This window comes from Humulus lupulus, chromosome 1 (assembly GCF_963169125.1).
Source record: "Humulus lupulus chromosome 1, drHumLupu1.1, whole genome shotgun sequence".
Taxonomy (NCBI): domain Eukaryota; kingdom Viridiplantae; phylum Streptophyta; class Magnoliopsida; order Rosales; family Cannabaceae; genus Humulus; species Humulus lupulus.
In genome coordinates this window covers 50502786-50517653 of record NC_084793.1, presented here as the reverse complement: position 1 = coordinate 50517653, position 14868 = coordinate 50502786, and the positions used below count along the sequence as shown (strand labels likewise).

General features: G+C 35.1%; 1 protein-coding gene and 1 pseudogene across 1 annotated transcript; one reads left to right on the top strand and one right to left on the bottom strand.

Moving 5' to 3' along the window:
- Positions 1 to 11376: 11376 nt before the first annotated feature.
- On the bottom strand, positions 11377 to 11904 carry LOC133814618 (uncharacterized). The gene has a single exon (XM_062247558.1). The coding sequence runs from the start codon at positions 11902 to 11904 to the stop codon at positions 11377 to 11379; it is 528 nt and encodes a 175-aa protein (XP_062103542.1).
- A 1167-nt stretch (positions 11905 to 13071) lies between these two features.
- Positions 13072 to 14436, top strand: LOC133825979 (uncharacterized; annotated as a pseudogene).
- The last annotated feature ends 432 nt before the right edge of the window (positions 14437 to 14868 follow it).

Below are 14868 nucleotides of genomic sequence, written 5' to 3'. Positions count from 1 at the left end.
AGCCTCTTCGTACACATGGGTCGTGGTGCCTGAAGAACAGGGTCGCGGCTCGAGCCCCTAACCCAAAAATTTCCATGCATTTATACAGGCCAGTCCCTCTCAAATCCACCCAAATCAAGGCTTAGACCCAAAATTCAGTCTACGGTTCATATCAGAGCAGCATAACTAGTATAGATACCCCAAAACTTATCCCACAACCTCATCAAAACTCAAAAAACATATCTTAAAGTTCAACCCCATAAGACCTCTAAACCACAACAGTAAAACTCAGTAAGATCAGCAGAATTCCTTACCTCAATTGTGTGAATCAAGCCTTGAGTTATTCCTAGCCAAATCCTCAACTTCAGCCCACAAATTCCCAAGCTTTCTCCCTTGAATTTCAACAAAAACTTCCTTAGCCTTTGAGAGAGAGAGAGAGAGAAAGATGGCAACGAGAGAGAGAAAAAGGAAGGCTGAGAAAGTGTTTTCTGATATGTTCTAGAGTCTTACTCAAGTCTATCCTCTAAAGAAATTACCAAATTACCCATATGTTAACCATTAGCCACTTAATGCCTCTAAGGGCAATCCCGTCATTTGCCACATCCTGCTAATTCCTCGAGGATTCCTATAATTCCCATTTTAACCCCGACATACTTAAAAAATTGCTAAATAACTACCCGTTACTCGGTAAATCCCAAACACGCGCTACATTCCCAAAATACCCCTAGGCTCACCACAAGATGGGTATTCGACCCCATTGTGACTATTCCGCTATTCTGGTCCCTAGAACCATCTCGGATCCCACATCACAAATATATCCCCACAATATTGTGGTCTCAGTCATAACACACACATAATCACATTTACGCCCTCAACGGGCCAAAATTATAAATATGCCCTTATTAACAGGAACGAACCTACATGCATATTTAATTCTCCTGAACATGCATATCTAGTCATATAATCATTTAATTCAAGTAATCACACAATTAAATCAATTATTTCCCTCCTAGCACGCTAATCAAGGTACTAAGCCTTATTAGCAGATTTGGGACATTACAATTTAAGTAGGCAGCCCCTCCTTTTTCTTTCCATCTTTGTCAACCTCCTCAAAATACTTCACGAAATTTGCATATGACAGTAAACTTTCAAATGCCTTTTGGAATCTTAATGCACAATTAAGCATGAGATATGTAGAGCTCCACCCCATTTGGACATCTAAAGAGAGAAGTATTTTGCATTCAATTTTTTCTTCTACGACAACTTCTTTAAACCTTTTGAGCCTAGCAGGAGAAGACCTAACATATCTTACAGCATGTCTAATGGTAGCAATCGAATCATGCTTCTCTTTTAATCCTTGAGTGACAATCAAGTTTATAACATGAGCACAACACCTCATATGTAAAAACTTCTCATCTAAAATGAGACCATTTTCCTTTTCTCTAAACCGTCTCTTCAAAAACTGAATAGCAACATCATTTGAAGAAGCATTGTCCACCGTAATGGCAAATAGTTTTGAAATGCTCCAATCATCTAAAAAATTCTCAATCTCTTTGCCAATAGTCTCCCCCTTGTGATCTACCACTTGGCAAAAATTTATGATTCTTTTCTGATAGTGGAAATCAGAGTCAACCCAATGCGTCGTGATGATCGTATAGTTCAAATTCTGAATAGAAGGCCGCATATCAGTGGTGATGGAGACCCTCTCATGCGTTAAAATATTTTTCAAATTCTTTTTCTCTTCAGCATACAATTTCAACTCATCGCAAGCAACAATCATCCTGGAAGGGATAACAAACCTAGGTTGTATGGTTCTAAAAAATTGTCAGAAACCTTCTCCCTCAACATGTCTAAAAGGTAACTCATCCAATAAAATGTACTTTGATAAGGCAAGTATGCATGCCTCTTTGTTATAAGCCAAGCCATCGGAACTAAAGTTGTTTCCCCCTGCTTCCCTCCTTTCACCAGCTCAAAACTTAAAACATTTTTCTTTTTCTCATCAACCTTATATGGACTAAACTCACAAGCATTCCTAAAGTGATTCCACAGATGACTAGTCTCATGCTTTCTACTATCACAGAAGAACTCACTTTCACAATAACAACAAATACACTTGGGTATCTCTTCTTTGTCGTTAGGATCGATTGGGGGCAATTTTTCGAAATGCTCCCAAATACTTGACTTTTTGTTTTTTTTTAGCCAAATGAGGTTTCTCTCTTTTTTTTACCCAGTCTAGTTCTTTTTTCTTTACCCTGGGCCTGATCTGTAGGAGTTTGATAATTGGTAGGTGGGGTTGGTGGAGTTTCATCTTCATGATCTTGATCTATATCCATAATTTATAGAGCACAAAAACATATATAATATAATAATTAACAATAGAGCATACCTAAAATCCACTAATCCAGTTTAATACAGCATATAGAGCAGAGGCATAGCAAAACAATCCAATTTCAATGTCCACTAAATATCGAATATAGTATACATATACATTCAAAATTCCAATTTCCATTAAACAAACTAATAGCAATTTCAATTTAATCTCGAATTCTCACTATAATCAAACTCATCATATATAATCATACTATCACACATTAACATTTATAATATTAATATATAATATAAATGTATATAGTTATATACATTTAAAATATAAAATAAAACTAAAAAAAACTACCCTGCCTGCCTAAGTGGTGTCGTGACCCTGCCTACCTAGTGGTGTCGTGACCCTTGCCTTGTTGGTGTTGACGAGTCGTCGCTGCACCGTACGCAGAACTGAACCGAGAGAGGGAGAGAGCGAGAGAAAGAGGGAGAAGAAGAAGAGAAGGGGCGGTGGTGGTTAGTCTTGGTGGGTTCTTGGTAAAGAGCAGAAGGGGCGATGGTGGTGTGGGGGGACTAGGGAGTCAGGGTCGAGAGGACCTTGGTTCAGGTGGTGGTGTTTGGTGGTGGTGGTGTGGGTCGGTGGTGGCGGTGCACGAGGGAGAAAGAGAGAGGAAGGAGTCGGGGCTGGAGGGGTCCTTAGTTTTTAGGGTTTTTTTTAAAAAAAAAAAACTAAAATAAAATTGAATTAAAACTAAAAAACTTAATAAAATAATAGGGTCGGTTGGGTTCGGATGACGCGAACCCGACTCGACAGGACCCTTAGGTTGAGCCCGACCCAACCTTTCGGGTTTCGTCACTTTTCTGGGTTTTTCAAGTGCGGGTCGGCCGAGTCCTAAGGGTTTTCAGGTCCATATGTGCACCCCTAGCGTACCACACATTTCAGTTCACACATGTGGACAAGTTATGACATCAATTTTTTTATATGACAGTGTTCATTGTAGTTAGAATAGACCTCTTGCATGTTTTCATAAAGTTTTGAATAGTTTAGGGTATCAAAAACAAGGTCCAAACAAAATATTACACACGTGGTGATACTAAAAGTATGGAATCCTATTTTCAACACCGTAAATTATTCAGAATTTTCCAAAAACTTGCGGGAGGTTCAATGTAGCTACAATGAACAAACGTCATGTAAAAAAAATTGGAGTTATAACTTATCCATGTGTGTAAAAGTGCATAATTGGGTACGGTACCACACAAAAAGTGTGTGGTACTATAGACGTTCCTCAGTAAGAGAAATTTTTGTGATTTGAAAAGATCCTTTAAAGTAGATCATCCAAAATAAAAAAACTTAAACTTTTGCTTATCTTCTACTACTGTGTAGAAATAAAAGTTGTGTCAAACAAGCCCTTTGAGTAAGCCTACTGGACAAGTCAATGCCAAAAAAGGCTAATAAACTAACATACAAAAACAAACACACCAATGCCATGTTCATCAACACAAGCCATACTATCGGAGATAGTAGGCAGTGAAACAAATCTAGAGTACTACATACTACCAATCCCACACAGGGGAACTGTAATGCCCTACTAATGCAGGACCGTTACACTATGTGTTTTCGAATAGTGATTAACTCACTAAACGAGACATTTGGACTTAAAATGTGTAATTATAGCTAACTTGAGGATTAGGTATTAAAAATTTTGGTCAAACAGTAATCATTTCATTAAAAAGGTTTAACGTTGTACACGGGATCCCAAAAGGAGTTTATAAACTGATACATATACAAAATAAATACAAAGGGTCGGCCTAGGCAGAAAAATTAGGGTTCAACCCTAGTTCCATAAGTAATCTTAATTGTGGCGGCTGAGTAGGCTGCATATGTACACAACACCCCTGAAGCCCTCCAACTTATGGCTGGTCCAACTTTTCTCTGCCCTTACCTACACCATAGAGCACCCATGAGTCGAGGCTCAGCAAGGAAACCTCACAAGGCATAACAAAAATTCAAATATTCAAAGGCAATAAACAGTTGCTTCACAAATATCCAATATATTAAATCTAAGCATATAAATTGTAAACATGTTCCGCGGTTTGCAAAGATGTTCATTTTGATCATATAATCAATTACACGACTTAGGAAAATAGTCTTGCCGAACGGCCCAACCAAGGGAGATGCGGATACAGGCATTCAGCTCGTAGTTCATGCCGAGAAAGTGGGGACTACACCCTCAACTGTACTTGCCTTCAATTACATGACCCAAGAGACAGTCCTGTCGAGCAGCCCGACCGAACGAGATGCGTACACAGGCATTCAGCTCGCGGTTCATGCCAGGTAAGTGGGGACTGCACCCTCAACTGTACTTGTCTTCAATTACATGGCCCAGGAGACAATCCCGTCGAGTGGCCCAACCGAGTGAGATGTGTACTCAGGCTCTTAGCTTGCGGTTCATGTCGAACGAGTAAGGACTGCACCCTCAAACTGAACTCGCCTTCACGACCTGATTTCCACGCACTTTGTTTAATATCAATTATACCATATATTCATAGACAGTTCAAGGCTAATAAGCATACCAACCAATTAGCCATATGTGCATATACCAGTTTTCTTACCTCAAGTCCTGAACAATGAAATGAGGCGACCCCGAGCACGGTCCCTTTCTCCCAAGCCTTGCGGCAACCTAGGCACAACCATAAACGGTACTCCCGTTAAGAACTAAATCCAAACACTAAATCTGGGACAAATCCCGTGCTCTCGGGACTTCTAATTCCACCAAACAAGGTAGTGGATTCGTCTCCCAAGCCCCCAAGTTCTTCCCAAGCCCTAAAAATGAATCATGCTGAAATGTGCATAGGGCAGGGGTACCCAAACTCCCCCTGCATAGCACAGGGGCGCCCAACAAGTCAGAGACTCCCAAAAATTTCCCCTGCATAGCGCAGGGGCACTATGTCGAGAACCTAGAATTCTGGGTTGCGTTTTGTGCAATTCCTTCTACCCAAACTTGCCCCAATCTGGCCTAAGCCCTCAAAAATCACCAAACAAAGTTTCCAGACCAGATTTTTGACCTCATACCACTTAGATAATCATAATCCAACCTCACTAGACCACACAAACACACTTAAAACCCAGTTGAACATAACTTACCATTGTTGAGTTTCAAACTCAACTTAAGCTTCAAATTCTAAAATTCCAACTTTAAAACATAATTTCCTAGCAGTAACAAGTATCAAAATCAGCTTATAAACCACTTAATCAAACCAACTAATGCCTAGAAATTTCGAAACTCAAGATAACTTCAAAAAATTCCTTCAAGAACACTTAAGAGAAAAAGGAAGAGCAAGTGAAGAGAACTCATACATTTCCTCTGAAATCCTTGAACCCCTTGTGGTGTCTATGACCTCCAGCAACCAAAATTCTTCCCCTTGAAGTTGAATGCCACCAATATCTCCAATCTATGGCAAGGGCTAGCTCTAGGTCTATTGTTTAGCTCTCAATATTCCTTCAAGAAGAACTTAGGATAGAGAGAATGTATGAGAATCACCTAGAGTATTCAGCCTATTACTTAACTTAATTTAGTCAGATAGTCAAATATTCAAAATGACCATTTTAACCTTAGCTCCAATTAACCTCAAAACCAAACCCATGGGCATTTTGGTCATTTTGCTTAAATCTCTAGTAATCCTCTAATTATACCACTAATTTCCAATAAAATCCATTAAACTCAAATACCCACCAAATTAATTCTCACTAACCAATAAATCCTGGTAATTTACCAAAATCCTCATAAGCTCACCCTGAGCCGAATATTTATCTTTGTTGTGACTTTACCGCTAAATTGCTCACTAGGACCACCTCATGCCGAATATCTCAAATATATCCACATAATAATGTGGTCTTAATCATAAAGCATATATAATCACATATATACCATCAGCATGTGAAAATTATAAAAATAGGCCCACAAGCATATTTAATACACACAAAGATGCATAAGCAGTCATATCTCAATATAACTCATGTAATTCACATAATCACATAATCATTAAATAAAATCATATAATATCGCATATAATTTCCAATAATGTCCTCCCGGCACTCTAATCAAGGAACTAAGTCTTATTATAAATTTTGAGGCGTTACAGGAACCATTCCAAAGGAAATAACAATGAAACAAATAAAATATTACAGAAACATAATCAAACCAACAAAAAGAAAATAAAAATCCACATTGAAGCATTCAAATCTACCACCAAACAGCCAAAATGGGTCTCAATCAAACTTGTTGAGGAGACCAAACTCGTTGTGTCTTCAAGTTAATTCATTTGTAAGTTCCTTTATATATTTGTAAAGGCTCATTTTCGAATTGATAAGTCTAAACATGAGTGGAAAAAGAAAGTTTTATGATATGTTTACTTAAGATGATTGGGAATCATAATCATTTGCATGGTAATAGTTTTCATTCACATTTTACTAACCTTTAGCCCATCTCCAATGGGAGATGTAAATAGTGTGTTGTATTTAACACAAAAAGTCAATAAATTATATATTTAACATAATTTTTAGATTGAAAATATACAAAAAAGTAATCATTTTTCTTTATATTTTATTGCTAATAGTACAAGATTAATAAAAATGTCAATAGCATTTTTGCCCCCCGAACTATGACCACTGTATGATCGTGCCCCTCGAATGATTTGCGATGTTAAAAATTCTCCCCCAACTATGCACGTTACTGAAATATGAGACTTCTGTTAAATTTCGTCCTAGGTGGCTAACAGATTGATGATGCAGCATTTTGTCTCTTGATGTGGCAGTGTCATGTATAGAATAATTAGAAATTTTGCCCACCGAACTTTGACCACTACCAAATTGTGCCATTTTTATTAAGACTAATTTATTTTTTTTTAAAAATGATAATTAAATCCTTAAAAAATTTTAAAAATCATTTTAAAAGATTAATAAAATAATCAATACTAAAAGTTTCAAATGAATTAAACAAAATTCAAATACTCAAAAAATAAAAATCTAATTAATAGCAAATAATTTTTTTTACTTTTTATTTTCTTTTACAATACATATGTTAATATAAAAATTAAAAAATAAATCCTAAAACAAAGTTTTTTTCCCCTTTGTCCTCCTCTTAAATTAAAACTTGTATTTATTTATTTAAGTTTTTTGTCCACCTCTTTAATTAAAAGTTTTTGCTTTATTTTATTATTTATTTTAAATGTTCATTCTAAAATAGTTTTAATTAACATTGTTTAAGAAAAAGTAAAAAAGAGTTATTTGTTGATAATTAAAATTTTTTATGTATTAAGGATTTAATTATTATTTTTAAGAAAAAACATATATATATTTTTATAAAAGGGGTATAATTTGGTAATGGTCAAAGTTCGGGGGGCAAAATTGATAATTATTCTACACATGGCACTGCTACATCAACAGACAATATGCTACGTCATCAATCTGTTAGCCACATATGACAAAATCTAACAGAAGTCCCATATTTTAGTAACGTGCATAGTTCGGAGGGAATTTTTAACATCGTGAATTATTCAGGAGGCACGATCATACAATGGTCACAGTTCGGGGGGCAAAAATGCTATTTATTCTTAATAAATTAATAAAGTAAAAAGTATAACATTTAATGCAAATAGATAAAAATAATACTAAAATAATAAAAATGACATAAAAGTAAATAAAAAGGTGTAGCATTTATGGTGATGCAAAATATGCACATACTATATTGTGTGCCAAATTTGACCTAACTTTTAGTATGTGTCAAATTTGGCACAACTTTTGGCACAACATTTGAGCAAATTTTTTGTAAAGTAAGCTATATTTTAGTGATGCATCACCAATTTGACACTCCATTGGAAATGCTAAGAACTTAGCTGAAATCACATGCATTAAAGAGAGAGAGAGAGAGAGAGAGAGAGAGAGAGAGGAATGCTTTAAAATATAAAGGGAAATTTCACTTTTTATGCTTAATAGTCTCTACTATTACCAAAAAATACCACTACTATTAACTCTTTCATTTTGATGTTAAACATTCTCCATCTACCTAAAGTGCCCCTCTCATTATATCAAGAAGACCAAAACCTTCTCTTCATCTCTCTTCTCTCTCTCTTTCTTTCTTTCTCATGAAACCCTCACCAAAACCCACAGTGAGTTCCAAATTTCTTGCTGAAATCGTTGTTAGCCATCTCCATTGTCTCTATAAAGATCCCAATATCAAAGGTAACATCCATTTTGAGGGATTTTGGAGGACAAAAGCCATGGGTAAGAAGATTGTTCATTTTTTTTTGTGTTGGGTATTGTTTGTTCACTTTTTTTGACTATTTTGAACAAATCTGAGCCTATATTGGTGTGTTTTTTGGGTTTGTTAGAGAGATTTCGTGATCTGTGTTTTTCTGAGTTTTCTGCAATAGTTTTGCTCGATAGGAGCTTGATAACAGTTCAATAGGGGCTCGATACTATGTAGAAGACGATTAAGTTGTGAGCTCGATAGAAGCTTGATGATAGCTCAATACGTATAGCATTTATTTCTCAATGGTGCTCAATAGGAACTCGATAGGGGTTCAATTGAACCCTTGACTATTTGGTTTAGTTGTTTCTCGATATGTGATCGATGGGAGCTCGATAGGGGCTCAATAATAGGCAAATGGTGTAGGTTCTGTTAAGATCTCGAGCTCATATCGAGCTAACTTCGAGAAAAATCATAATCTGCCTTAATCAGAACCATCGAGCTCATATCGAGTGTATCAAGCCTAACCATAGACCCCATCGAGCCTAATCAATTCATGTTCTATCGAGCTTATATCGATATCCTATCGATCCTGTCAAGTCTAACCATAGACCTCATCAAGCCTAACCAATTACTGTCCTATCGAGCCTAACCATATACCCCATCGAGCTCCTATCGAGCTTATCGAGACTAACCATAGACCCTATCGAGCCTAACCATATACCCCATCGAGCCAAACCGTATACCCCATCGAGCTCCTATTAAGCTTATTGAGCCTACTGTAGACCCCATCGAGCCTAACCAATTATTGTCTTATCGATCCTAACCATATACCCCATCGAGCTCCTATCGAGCCTAACCATATACCCCATCGAGCCTATTGAGCTCATATCGACACATTCATACTACCTTATCGAGCCATCAAACCTATCGAGTCACTGGTTCAAACCCAGAAAAAAAAAACCCACAAAACCTAGAGATTCAACATGCATTTCACTTAAAAATGGAGTTAGGTTCGAGATCTAACATTTGATTGTCGCCGTGGGAGAAAATCAGCGTCGTCGGTCTCGGGTTCAAAAGGAATGTGTCGTCGTGGGTCTCGGGTAGATGGAGGTCAACAGAGTTAGGTGAGATGGGGGAGATGGTTCGCCTCAGATGCTCGACGAGGGTTAGGTTCGACGAGATTTTGGGGTTTCTTGTGAGAGTGAGAGAGAGAGAGAGAAATGAGATGTTAAAATTTTTTTGATGGAAAATAGGAGGAGTATTTTGGGTAGATGGGGAATGTTTGACATCAAAATGAAATAGTTAATAGTAGTGGTATTTTTTTTTTTTTGGTAATAATAGTAACTATTATGCATAAAGAGTCAATCATAAATATGCATAATATATGTTTCTCAGCCTCCATCACGTCCGTGTGCCGCCTCCATCTCAATCATGTTGTGTTGCTGCCTCCTCCTTCTTCTTCTTCTTCTTCTTCTTCTTCTTCTTCTTCTTCTTCTTCTCCATCCCAGTCTAGTGCTAGAGCAACCCAAAGTCACAACACGCCCTTTCTTCTCCGCTTCAGTTCGACCCTCACGCGCTCTCCCTTCTTCTCCATCTCAGTTTGAGCCTCATGCCCTCATGATCACGTTAGCCACTCATATCTCACAGTCGTGGGTTTTCTTTTATGTGTTGTGTACTTTATTTGAATCTAGAATGAATTATGTTGGATTTGTATGATTAAAGATAAATAATATAGGTGATCTTTGGCAACACTTAAAAAAATAGTTTTTTTATTTAATTAATTAAAAATTTGACAATGAAACATAAAATGTGTTTGGTAACTCTGTTTTTATTTATTATTTTTTAAAATTTTAATTAAAATTCTTTAAATTTTGAAAATAGAATTTTTTCACTTTCAAATTTTTTTTAAACCGTTTTCAACTTTTACTTCTTTTTTTCTTCAAATCAACATTTCATATTGTTAAATAAAAAATAAAAATAAAAATTATCAAACGCGTTTATTATTTTTTGTTTTTAAAAACAAAAAACAAAAATAGTTACCAAACATATTTTTATTTTTTAAAAATAAAGAAACAAAAATAAAATTATATTTCCATTTTTTTGTTTAAAAAATTCAAAAACAAAAATTTCACCAAACACAACCATAATTTCTGACTTTTTTTATTTTTAGATTTGGATTTGAGTTTTTTTTTGTTGCATTTGTGTTTTTATCGTTTCATCATTTTATATTTAATTCAATTTGTTCAACGCCCGATTCAAATATCCAAGCCTAAATCTGACCAATACGACTATGATTCGGATAGGTTTGGTATAGGTTTCTCACACCTAAGGGCAAGTCCAACCCACGGCATATTCCACAGCATCCCCTCATATTTGCTGTTTTTTACTCCTCCAACCCACGGCAATGGCAGCTGCATATATGCTGAATTGCTACAGTACCCCAGCATACGACATATGTCTTTTTTTTTTTTTAATAATCTTATATATATATTATTTAAGTTTAAAATTAATTTATTTTGATTAAGTTAAATTATAAATGCTTAGATTAATTTTTTTTTGGAAGTTTTTAATGACAATTTAGATATATCATAATTATATATTTTTTTTACACAATTTTAGTTAATTTTTATAATACACACATAAAAAATAATAATTAACATTGACATATAATTAAAGAAATACTTAACAAAATACAATTAAAACATTACAAATTTAAACATACATTCATTAAAAAAAAAACATACATTATAAATGTAAAATGAAATACACCAAACATAAATCGGAAGCAATGACATAGATCTTAAAAAAAAGAAACTACGATAATAATTTAATAATTTGGGAAATCATTTTTCGTTCCATTAAGATAATCAAAGTATTGACTAAAATTTCCTGGGAGGTTCGTCTCAGATCCTTGGCCTTCATCTGTAGCTCCTTCTCCGTGAGCTTCATTAAATCGAGATCCTTCATTATGAGATGCTCGATATTGGGATCCTTGATATCGAGAACCTTCTCTTTGTTCACCATATTTAGATGTTTGTGCTCTTCTTTTGTAAATTTGTCTCTTTTTATTTTGAATAAACTGGCGAAAATCTGGATCGGATATAGAATTCAAATCCGTAAATAGTATTTTATTCTCTTCTTTCATTTTAGCCAATTCAACCTTCTGTCGTCGAATTTCATTCCTTTCTGAGTTACCCTTTTCTATAACTTCGACAAGCTTTTGATTTTGCTCCATTAATTTTTTAAATTGGTCATCACTTTTTTGTTTTTCTTTTGCCTTTTTCACACCGATAGGTCGTTTACTTAAATTAGTAGTAATTTCATCGTCATTCACATTAAGATCAAATGAATTCATACCAGTGGATCCTGATGCCGATGACTAGACACCATGAGAATATGATTGGGGCGAAGTAAAATTACGATCTTCTTCTTGGATTCTAATTGGTGCACTAGTGTTGTCATTTGTAAATTTCTCAATATCTTTAAGGATCGGCCACACATGATCAAATTCGAATCCTCTGTTGTATTTTGGATCTTGTGCTAATAACATCTTCGTTGATTTAACTATTCAAATATAAATAAGAGAATGAAGTGAATAAAAATTGAAAAAAAGTTAGTGACTATAAATAAAGTATACTAATATATACTCACAATATCTTCTTGTGAAGCACCATTGGGATTTTTATTTTGAATTTGGTTAACGCATCCCCTTAATTTTCCAACCGCGGTAAGAATGGTCGTCATTCGAGTTTGCAAAGATCATACAGGTCTAAGTCGAAGAAGAAACTTTTCAGACGAGTGATACTCCGCTTCAACTCTTGACCAAAACTTCTCTTTTGATTGGTATCTGCCTATGACAAGATCTTGAGACACGTCAAGATACACATGGCATAAATTCATATCTTCCTCAATCGAGTATGACGCAGTACGAATTGAAGTCATTTTGGAGCAAAATATAAGTGTTTTAGAAATATGTTGAAGGTGTGTGGTCTTCTTCAAAGAGTAGTATGCACTTATATAGGGATGTAAAAATTGGATAAAGATCTGATTTGACAACACACTGCCAAGAGATAAGATATCATATCTTTGAATGCAATGGTTGAGATCATAGTCAAAGTAATCCACGGTCCAAATCAATTCGTCAAGATTCTTATCTTTAAATTTTAAAATCTGATTTGACAATACACTGCTAAGAGATAAGATAAGATAAGATATCATATCTTCAAATGCAACGGTTGAGATCATAGTCAAAGTAATCCACGGTCCAAATCAATTCGTCAAGATTCTTATCTTTAAATTTTAAAATATGATTTGACAACACACTGCCAAGAGATAAGATAAGATAAGATAAGATATCCTATCTTCAAATGCAACGGTTGAGATCATAGTCAAAGTAATCCACGGTCTAAATCAATTCGTCAAGATTCTTATCTTTAAATTTTGAAAAATTAAAGATAAGATTATGTACACTATAAAATATGGATATCATGCAGACCATAATACACACACAAATTAGCTTTGATAAAAGATGAATTCTTATTATGGCAGTTCATCTTATTTATCATCATCTTCTTCATCTTCAGATGATGATTATTATGATGATCTAGAAAATCAAGTGGTATGTCAAATTACTGCAAACAACAATTTTTGCATCACTCAACACCTCAATAACGATGGGTCACGCCGGGGCTCAATTCCTGGTCATATAGTTATCAACCGTGACCGGGAAAATGCTGATCGCAATCTCTTCAATGACTATTTTGTAGAAAATCCCCGGTTTAATGATTCGATGTTTCGACGAAGATTTCGAATGGGTCCTCCTTTATTCTTTCGTATATTTGATGCTATACAAAGGCATGACAATTACTTCGTCCAACGAAGGGACGGACTCGGTAAACTTGGGTTGTCCGGCTTGCAAAAGGTAACAGCTGTATTTCGAATGTTAGCATATGGTGTACCGGCGGATGCTACCGATGAGTACATAAAAATTGGAGAATCTAAAGTTTTAGAAAGTTTGAAGCGATTTTTCCGTGCTGTTGTCGAGGTGTTTGGAGCTCGCTATCTACGATCACCTAACATTGATGATGTTGCAAGGCTACTCCACATTGGTGAACGCCAGGGTTTTCCAGGAATGCTGGGTAGTTTAGATTGTATGCATTGGAAATGGAAAAATTGTCCAATGGCTTGGGGAGGACAATATGCCGGTCGTAGTGGATCCCCAACCATTATTCTTGAAGCTGTAGCTGACTATGACCTTTGGATATGGCATGCATATTTTGGTCTACCGGGATCTAATAATGATATTAATGTGCTGGAGGCATCCCATCTTTTTGCTAATCTTGCTGAAGGTATTGCTCCACCCGCTAATTATGTCATCAAAGGTAAAGAATATAATATTATTTAGCTGATGGTATATATCCAAAATGGTCTACTCTTGTTCAAAGCAATCACGATCCACGTGGTAAGAAAAAAAAGTTTTTTGCAATGAAACAAGAAGCATGTAGAAAAGATGTAGAACGCGCATTTGGAGTATTGCAGTCAAGATTTGCAATCGTGGCAGGACCAGCACGCTTATGGAACAAGAGAGTGTTACATGATATAATGACTTCTTGTATTATTATGCATAATATGATAATAGAAGATGAACGTGATGTTAATGCAACAATTGAAGAACGAGTCGACGTGCAAAGTCCAGAAGTGGAGATGCTAGGTGATGATGATACTCGATTTCAAGAATTCCTTGCTCGACATAAAAAAATTAGGGATAAAGAAGCTCATATTGAACTTCGAAATGCATTAATTGAACACTTATGAGACGAGCATGGTAACTCCGAGAATTAGTTAAATTTAATCAATCTATCTACGTGTTATTTAAGAGTTAATTAAATGTAACGGTTTTTTCTTACCTCTAGTAATGTAATATGTATTTTAGTAAATTTAATATGATTTTTTTTTAAAATTAGTGGAGTTTAAATAATTTAAATATTTTTGTCAAATTATTAATAATTTCATCTTATTAAAATAATTAGTTTGATATAATAATAGTGATGGTTTTAGTAAAATAATATAATAAAAAAAAGTATTCAATTATGTAAAAGAATAATAATATAATAATGAAGAATATATTTTTTTGTGTAACTTTTGGTGTTGTGGTTGGAATGGGAAAAAATAAGATGCTGAAATTTTATTATATTTGGTGATAGTGCAACAGCAAATATGGTGTTGTGGTTGGAGATGGCCTAAACTCCAACAAACCCAAACCCAAAAAAATTCACATGTTGTACAACCCTACTTGGAATATTTATTTTCTTATTTTTTA